General features: G+C 37.9%; 2 protein-coding genes across 2 annotated transcripts; one reads left to right on the forward strand and one right to left on the reverse strand.

The window, feature by feature from the left end:
• Positions 1-1800: 1800 nt before the first annotated feature.
• LOC148853380 (light-regulated protein, chloroplastic-like) lies at positions 1801-2758 on the forward strand. Its single transcript, XM_088984976.1, has 3 exons — positions 1801-2186; positions 2287-2448; positions 2547-2758. The coding sequence occupies exons 1-3, from the start codon at positions 2005-2007 to the stop codon at positions 2620-2622; spliced, it is 420 nt and encodes a 139-aa protein (XP_088841102.1). The 5' UTR covers positions 1801-2004; the 3' UTR covers positions 2623-2758.
• Positions 2759-7873: 5115 nt separating this feature from the next.
• On the reverse strand, positions 7874-8730 carry LOC148853381 (coiled-coil protein). The gene has a single exon (XM_088984599.1). The coding sequence runs from the start codon at positions 8590-8592 to the stop codon at positions 8026-8028; it is 567 nt and encodes a 188-aa protein (XP_088840725.1). The 5' UTR covers positions 8593-8730; the 3' UTR covers positions 7874-8025.
• Positions 8731-9923: the final 1193 nt, after the last annotated feature.

Raw genomic sequence — 9923 nt, forward strand, 5'->3', positions numbered from 1 at the left:
TTTATCTTTTTACATACCACTTAACAACTGGTAACACCAGGTACTAAATCATCATAAAATGAAAATTCAGATACTGATTGTCGCATTTTGAAGTTCAAATACTAACCCATCTTTTTACAATATCTTTTTGTATGATAACGGTTAAAATTTGGGTACAATGTAAGTGTATCCCATTTGAATCCTGCACGTTCAAAGTCCGAAGTGACACTACATGGGCTAAATGGGTTGGGCAGTGAAGTGATTGGGCTGCATGAGTCCAGTGTTGTTACTCAAATCTCAAAATGGATCATTCAACGGAAAGACCCGATAAATTTGGGCCACGTATATTCTTTGAATTTCTCTTCAAATATCAACATTTTTTTTTTGAAAATAAAATATCAACGGTTCAAATATGGAGTGCATCCGAGTAAATCCTGTAGAGTGCATCCGATCAATGTTTTTGAATCGCCGTTGATTTTGACAATTGGACCATTTGGCCCATGAAGCATTTAGCCAATTGGTTCCGTTTTACCTCAAACCGACCTAGATAGTCGAATCATCCACCTCGACCTGTTCAATGGTTTTTTACCTTTTTCAATTTTAATTATTGTTTTTTATTTTGTATTTTTATTTTTTGTTAGAATGGACTGTCCATTCAAATCGAGTAGTTGAACCATCAACCTAGAAACTAGTGGCCAAAACGACTTCGATTCCGGTTCTGGGTCGTTTTTTAAAACATTGATCATATACATTCCAATCACACATCAAGAACATGTCCCATACTTGTGTGTTTTTATTCATGGGAGATGATCTCAGTATATGGTGGGATGTGTTGTGAGTGTGAAGTGCACTAATTGGTTATTGGATAAGGACCTCTTGTTTTAGGGTTTGAAAGAATATCTATAGCGAAGTTTGTTTTAGCCAGTGGACACTATCTACAATCTTGGCTTTTGTGTTAGCTTTTATGTGTTTGGTTCTATGGGCGTTTATTGAAAAAATGCCGCCACATCAATGCCACATAGGCGTTGGTGTTTATTGCATATGAAACCATTGTTTGGTTTCACTGTTTATCAAATAAACACTAGAAAATTGAAATACTTTTATGTGCATAGAGCATTTGGAGAAACGTAGAATTCATGTTTCCCCCAATGCCTGGGCATTTCTTGAAATGGAATGTTGATGTGGCAAATTTTATCTGAGGTGGAAAGCAACTTTATGGAGTGTTACTTGAAATGCCCATAAGACGTCCAACCAAATAGAAAAAGCAAAAAACATTTAGGCGGTGTTTTGTATGGCTTTCGTTTAGTTGATAAACAATGCTATGTCATTGTCAAATTAACATTTATTCCATCATATTGATTTATACACATAGGTATTGATTTATGTGCACACCAACTACTGGGGGATACTTCATTTTAATGCTTCCCCAACGATCGAGCGTTTATTTACCGTTTCACTGATGTCAGTAGCGTTTAATTGTTAATAAACGATTTATCAAGTAATTTTCTGATTTTGAAGACAGATCAAATATAAACATTTACTTAATAAACAAAAACCATACCAAACACATACTTAAATAGCATTTTTCAGATAAGCGTTTTTCTAAAAAAACACCTCTCAAGAAACTCCCACGAAACCAAGCATAATGTATTATAACTCGTGACACACTCCGAGTTTGGAAGTTCCCTAAATAATTCTTATCAAATAATTTTCGACCTTTTGGAACAGGAGGGTCCCGCTGGCTTATGGGAGACGGGAACTTTAGTTTTTTTTTTTTTTTTTTTGGATAACAAAAGAAGGGGAAAGAAAAATATCCCAGCTGATGGGAAGATTTTAATGCTTAGCTTCTCCTCCACCACACACTGGAGTGGAGTCAAAGAACACTGAACCTTATCTAGTCAGAATTCAGAAATATCTTGCGGTCATATCTGTAATAACTCACAACTACCACGTTTATAAACCGAATAATCTCACTTCTCTCAGGTATACTGAGAATCTCATCATCAAATTATAGAAGCCATCAAAATGCAGGCATCTCTCTGCTTTACACCGTCCGTCCCAAATCTACCACCTACCAGGACCACTGCTGCTACAACTTGGAGATCTCCTGCAAAGCTAGGGCAAGGTCTTGTTTCCCGATGTCTAGCGATCAAAGCAACTGCAGTGGGCTACGAAGTTTCTACGGTTGATTACAGTTCCATGACCTCGTAAGTATGCTGTCGGCTTTGGTTTCCTCACTTGATCTTTCGACGAACTCATGATTCATGAATACTGAAGTGGACTGTATATATTTTATGATTTTTTCAGAGTGTTTCCCGCAGAAGCCTGTGAAACAATTGGTGGAGAAGCCTGTGACGTAGAAATGTATCCGGAAGTGAAACTCAAGCCGGAGGCAAGAAGCAGCGCAGCGAGGATAATCTCAGAGTTGATCGATAGGGAGTATCTCGAGTATAACGATAATGCAAAGACGTAAGCTGCTCGTCTCTGTTTTTAATTATGACCTAACGCTTTAGATATATGCTCATTTCATGAATCATGATCATTGTTATTGCTATTATTTATTACAGGGTGTTTCCAGGAGAAGCTTGTGATGATCTTGGAGGAGAATTCTGTGAAGCAGACTATCAAAAGGGGGTTTACTAGGGGAAGTCTAATCGAAAGATAAAACATGAGGATCGATCTCTCTCGTATACTTTTGTTTCTGTTTGTAAATGCTTAATATATGTGGTTTAATACTAAATCATCGCAGTTTAAGCCTTTATGTGATGAAAGTTATATATACGAGTCCACTGAGCAAAAACCTAGGTTTCTGATGTTAGTCATGGTTAGCCTTTAATATCGCTTAATTTGGTCTCGGTTAGATGGCTCCAAAATTTATTCAACCAGGGTGGGTTTCAATGTTTCATTTGACTGGGTTCTGGTTCTACGCTTCACATCCATACGGCTACACCGCACCTTCACCTTTCGTAGGCATACGCGGATTGCCAAATCATAATCAGGACAGCCAAGAACGAACCTCTGTTGAATCGTCAACCACGATTTAATATATTTCATTTGTAGAACTATGTTAAAAAAAAATCACCGATTTCCTCTTTGCCTCTTGATTTGGTATTCTGGTGGCCAAATTCAATTTACTTAGTCTTAAGTATCTGAATCACGGACTATTGAAAAGGCAATTTTGAGGGACATGTCACCGTATCGGGATACTTGATTAAAAAAAAAATTGTAAATTTAAGATGCTTATAAATATATGAAAAATATAAATAAATGTTAAAAATACATCAATAATACTAAATCCAAGAGCCCAAATCTGCTACTTGTCAAACTATACCGTAACCCTGACATATTCACTTGTGATTGCTTACATGGCCCATTACACACGGCAGGACAATCCCAAGTGATATCTAGGTCTTAAATGGCTATAAATAAAGTATTGAAATATAAAAAAAAAATACACATAAATATATAAAGTATAGAATATAAATATATAAGTTTTAATAATTATTTTTTCTAAGACAAGAAAATGTAAGTTAAAATTTAAAACTCGCATAATTCAATTTACATTGGTTCTTTATTTTTGACGAAGACAGTGAAGTCAAAATATTACATTGGTGCAGTTCCCATTATTCTAGATTCTAGATAAAGTGGGTTATCTGATTTATGTAAATTAAAGCAAAGCCCTCAAATAAGAGGGCTTCTCCTTCAAACACGTGGCTTGCTTCCGTTCAAAAAATGGGATAAATACGTTTAATTCAATAAAATAATAGGGCAGGTCCTACTTTTGTTCTCAGATCATGTTGATTCCTAATTCAAAGTTAGCTCAGATAAAAACACTAATATAAAGGATATTACATTTGCTTAGCCTTTATGGTCCACTTAATTTAAATAAGCGTAAATTTCTTAAACTATTCTTATTGTTTGTAAAATTGATTAACTGCACTCTTATTGTTTACATATTGTCTTAAAGTAATTTTATTATTTTTAAAAATTGATATCACCATTAAGTGCTAACAGCCTAACAGAAAGAAACAAAATATCCAATTTGCCCTCCACTATTTTTAAAATTTTTAAAATAAACCCAATGATGAAAAAATATTGCCAAGTACCCGTTTAAATTTTCACTTCAGATTCTCTTCTGATTGCTTTACCACTACTCCCGAGATGAAAGCTCCAGTTGAAGTGGCTGCAGCTGCATGCAAGTAAGTTCCTTTCTAGGTACTAGTTCAAAACTCCACAATGTGCCCATCCAGGCAGAAGGTCCATTTGGGCATTATCTTGATAATGAGGAAGACGGTCTTCATTTTCAAGGACAAGGCACAGGTGCTGATCAATCACTTCGTGTTGATGAACGACCCAATTTGGAAAAATGGAATGCTTCTTGGGGTGAACGGGATTGGTGAGCTACTAAAACAAGGGAAGCTCAAGGGTCTAAATTAGTTTTCAACCCATCAAAATCTCAATTTGAAATCTTAAAATTTTTATGTCATGAAAGTAATGGCATGTGACATATCTCAAAAGAAAACAAAATCGAAGCTCGCCAGATGGAAATTCTAGTTGAAAGAAAAAGAAATTCGCAGAATGAAATTACATGTGAAATCCTCGATGTTGTAAATTGCATGTGAAATTATCTTCTTTTGGAATTACAAGTTGTGAATAAAGTAAATAACATGTCGAGAAAGAAAGAGGAGAGATTGGAGAGGGGAGAGATGAGAAGGAGCGGATGAGCAATGTGCGAATTAGTTGACCTGAGCACCGACTCAAAGTCTTCGGTTGCTGAAGCTGAGGCTCAATCCTCATCAAGCACCCATTGGGCGGCGTGGCTGTTGCATTTGTAGAGGGAGTAGTAGCCATGCTGTTGCCTTTGGTGGAATTAAACACTTCCGGAAGCCGAGGCTCCCCATCACTAATAATGCCGTCGTCGTCATCGCCGTCCTCGTCACCATCATCATTACTACCGAAGAAGCTGTTCGAGCTATCATCAGAGGCGAAGCCTCATTGGATGTAGCCAACTGGCAGCGGTGGTGTGAGTTGGTTTCGCACCAGGTAGCCATTCAACCGCCGAATATGAATTTCGAAGAATTTCCCTTCTCGTTCTCGTCCTACTCTCTTATATCCCTCTATTCTCCATCGCCGATGGGGAAGTTCCCCATTTGGATAGAAGCAACTTTGCCGGTTGAAATTTTTGAGGGGCTCAGCCCGCACAGCCCTGTTTCTGTCGCTTCCAAGTTCCAATACAACGATCATTCCCTGTCTATCGTTTCCGGCACGGAGAGCACGACTTCAGAAAAGCTGTCGGTTTCACCAGATTTTCTCGCTCTCTGGATGTTATCTTCTCCAGCTCTCTCCTCTATTGCTCCTGTTCTCGTTCTCGCTGGCCTTTCGCGCCATTATCTGCCTCAGGAAGTCCTCCAACTTTAGTTCCAACGTGCTCCACTTCATGTTGCCGCCGAAGTTGGAGGAATAATTCAGTTTCTATGGGCGAGTTGGGTCGCAGAAGATCAGTTCGTCGAATGTTTTTTGATCCATTGTGTTCGATAGATCGAGAGAGATGAAAGCAGTTATAAGTAAAAACCGAAAAAGCAAAAGCACAGGGATTCGCAAGCAATGAATTCTCTGTTCGCCCTATGCAGCAAGGAGAACAAAGCATGCTGCATGTTGACCTTTCGCCCTTGGACAACAGTGGTGGCCAGGGGTTTTTGGACAACAGGGTGGCCGGGGTTTTTCGGACAATAGGGTATTTTCGGAATTTTTGAAAAAAAATCGGTCATGTGATGTCATGAGTGTGATAGAAAATTAATGATAGGGGAAGTTTTGACCAATTGTCAGAAAACTTAAGGGTACTCTTGAGACAATAATTATACCGTAACGATAGAGTTAGTCAATTAACTCAACAATAGAGGTAATTTAAGAAATTTACCCTTTAGATAAATTGAATTATTTAATTACAAATCAAGCCTGAATTAGCATCCTACAAACGGATCATACAGCAGTACTACGAATCAAAGCAGCCTGGTATAGGACTCAATGACTGATATGGTAGAAAAAACCCAGAATAATGGCAAACGGAAGCAGAGATCCTGAGCTCCAAGCCCTCTACAAAGGATTACTAATGGCCAAAGACCAGAGCTTGGATGATGTTTTGCTCCAGTCAGATGCAAAAGAAATAGTAGAAAGAATAGATATAAGAAACAAGTTTACGGCATGTGGCTGGAATTTTTGCTTTTCTACCAGATCTTAGACATTATGAAGTCCTTTGATAATATTGTAATACAGCTTATATGTATAACAGACAATCAAATAGCACATCAGCTAGCTTATCAGAGGCATGTCATCATGCAGTGATACGTAAATATCCTACACTTATGTACTACCATCTGAGCTGTTTTTGCTAAACCAAACAAAAACTACCGAGTAATAAGTCATTAACTAGTACTAGTTTCACTGCAAATTAAACCTAATTTTGTCTTGTACATTAAATTAAAAACGCGAGACTAAATACTTCAAGAATAACAGACAATCAAATAGCACATCAGCTAGCTTATCAGAGGCATGTCATCATGCAGTGATACGTAAATATCCTACACTTATGTACTACCATCTGAGCTGTTTTTGCTAAACCAAACAAAAACTACCGAGTAATAAGTCATTAACTAGTACTAGTTTCACTGCAAATTAAACCTAATTTTGTCTTGTACATTAAATTAAAAACGCGAGACTAAATACTTCAAGACGTGCTGCTTGGATAGTGGATCTCAAACAAAAACATAAAAAGATTTTAAGTTTCCCTGCAACAAGAAAACAAGATCATAGATGCTATGCTTAAAATTAGCCTAAACTGCAGAGTCTGTACTCTATTCTTGGGACAAATTAGGAAGTGCTCATAAGGTCATGACAACCCTCACTGATACACTAGATCAAGCTGATTCTACCAAGCCTAATCCAAGGAATGGAAAGCATATGAGTGAAATCAAGAGTGAATTTGGTTGAACTCGTGAACCGTTACCCTCTTTCTTTCGATTAACCACAGAAGTGGAATCAAGAGTTCAGAATAATAGAATTGCTGTCGATAGCCTTTCTTTTCTTCTAAAGTGTGGCATCTGACATGACTGGGAGCATGTTCTGCCATCAAAAGGTTCTTATGGATTAGTAGGCAGAACTACTACTGGGGTTTTCTGTGTTGTTGTGGGTACCCAAGTACAGATTTCTGGAGGAGTTTTGGAAGCAGAGCTTATTGCAATGCTGTCTGTAGTTCCATTGGCTTGGGATCAAGGCTGGCAGATTTTGTTGGTCAGTTTTCCGCTTTGAATGGTTCTAAAGAATCTTTTCCTTGGGTTCTGTTGGAGTTTTGTGGATAAAATCAAACAATTATCCTCAACGCTAGAGTATGTTGGTTTTAGAAATGTTAATAGGAGGTTTAATAGAAACGTTCATGAGATAGATCAAAGAGCAAATATATCTAATTCTCTTTCTGTTAGGTGGACTCATCCACCTAGTTGGCTTCAATAATCTATAAACTCGGATGTATCTTTTGATTTTGGTTAATATACATATGTTATTTTAAACGTCAAAAAAAATAGGTTCGATGTAACAAAGTATATAATTTTCATTTCCTTGTTTATATAAAATGTGGGCACCATGTCAAACAGATTAACTTGCGGCTTAATTAACACCACTTGGAATGGGTTTTATTCAGTTTCAATTTAGGTACAATCTTAGTTTTAGTTTCGTTTCAATTTAGTGATATAGTTGAAATATGCCTCTTAATGAATATGCACATTGCATAAAGCTTGATGAACTTGTTAATTGCTCAAAACCACCTTATAACTAAATCTTTTCTACAAAATTGAACAGACCCATATGCTGAAAAGAAAAATCAAAGCAGAGGATAACATCATTCTCATCAAAACAAAGACATGATTCTTTCAAGTTCCATTTCTGGCGAGTAACATGAACCGTAAAAATAACAAACGGCGAAAGAAAAGAAAAAAGAACTCCATATGTTTAGTAGATTAAAAGAAAAACAAACAAAATCAACAAAATTTCAACCTACTTCTTCTTAAGCAACTCGTCAGGGACAACCTTCAGAAGCTTCCTCTCCTTCGACTTAGCAATCTTCTTCAACGTCTTCGGATTAGTAATCTTTTGAAGCTTTGTCCCCGACCTCAATATATTCTCCTGCTTCTTCTTCTCCCTCTCCTCCCTCTTCTTCCTCTTCTCCACCTTGTTCAACCGTATTTCCTCCTTCAATTCGGTCATTCGTTCCCTGTAAGCCTTTTTGATCTCTTTCTCCTTCATCCTTTGCTCGAACGACGGTCCCTTTCGAGTGACCTTAAGGGCGGAAGCTCGGTGTTTTCGAGGCTCCTTCCATTTCCTGCCGGAAACTCTTCCAGCGATTACGCCGTCGTAGGTAGGCTTTCCAAATACGGGTTTCTCGGGATTCTCAGAGGAAGGAAGGGCAGGCCTTTTGGAGGGAGGTAAGATGACTTCATTGTTGGTGTCGTCGAGGTCCATTGAAGAACTCCGAATCTCTTCATCTTCGGCAGATCTCTTGCGCTTGTTCTTTTGACCGCCAAGACCTTCGTCTAGGAACCTGAAATCTAGCGTACAGGCCATTGTTGCCTGAGCTTGACGAACAAACAAGACGGAGCTTGGAGACGGAGAGAGAGAGGCGGGGGTTATTTAGGCCTAGGGTTTTATATTTCCCGCAAATGACCGAAGCAGGGTATATCGGGCGGCTAGAAATAGAATTGGTTGATTGGTTGGGTTGGATAATAAAGTGGTAATAAGACAACTCTTGCCGGTTTGGGTCGAGTTGACCCAACCAAACCAACCTGAATCGGACAGGAAAGGGTTCAGACGTTGAACTTCGATTGAGCCAAGATTGGTATGAAAGTGGTGTAACATAATAAGAAAATAATATTTCAATTAAAAAAATAATAGAAAACCTTGCAAGTTGCAACCTATTGCCGAAAATAAAAGAAAAAAAAAAGAAATACAAAGTTATATTTAATTCCTAATTCCTATTACCATTAGTGTGCCGCAATTTGGCAGGCTGACCTGAGCCCGGCCGAACCAACCGTGTTATGTATCAGTATCATCGGTGTTCAAAACCGTATGGGAGTTGTAGCCTTGTAGTTGTTGGATTGAAGTTGTAGTTTGCGCACCATCATATGATGGTGGTAGACCGGTAGAAATATCAATGTTTAAGAAGTTGATCTCTTTCGATATTTATATGTGTTGTGATAATTGAGTAATGGTTTTGGCCAGATGACTTTTAAAGAGAAACTATCTGGACCGTGCGATGCACGAGAAAATATGAAAGATTTAATAATTTTATTTTTTATTTAATGTTGATTTATAAAAATAAGAATTGTTATTGAATATGAACAAATATTTTTTAATAAATTTAGTTTTATTAATAATTTGTAGTAATTTTAATATTTTTTATTCTTTTTATTATTTTTAAATGAAATTTTGATTAACTTTAAATAAATAAAAATAATTATAAAAGCTAACATTTTTATTAATTTCACTAATAATTAACAATTATATAGGAATGACAACGGAATGGGTTCAGGGCAGGGCACCTCATCCCTTTCCCTATCACATAGTCAAGACACTCTACCCCATCCCTTCCATGTCCCTAGTGTCAAACGGGTTTAAGACAAGGTAACCACTCCTCAATGTCAAGCGAGTTTAGGGGCAAGGCACTCCACTCCTCATCAAGGATGGAGAATCCTCGAATTTTCCTGCCTCGTCCCTAGTATTGGAAGGGTTCAAGTTGAGGTGTAAATTGGGACGTGTTGGGTCGGCATGACACGACACGCATGTAGTCCGTACAAAGTGCGAGTTGTGTCATGCTAGCCCACGAGGCATCCCAACCCACAGCTTGAGCCCGCACAGGCCCATGCCGTGGCATGGGTTGGGCTGGTCCATGGATTGGG

Source organism: Nelumbo lutea, chromosome 4 (assembly GCF_056320005.1).
Source record: "Nelumbo lutea isolate HS-2025 chromosome 4, American lotus-T2T, whole genome shotgun sequence".
Classification (NCBI taxonomy): domain Eukaryota; kingdom Viridiplantae; phylum Streptophyta; class Magnoliopsida; order Proteales; family Nelumbonaceae; genus Nelumbo; species Nelumbo lutea.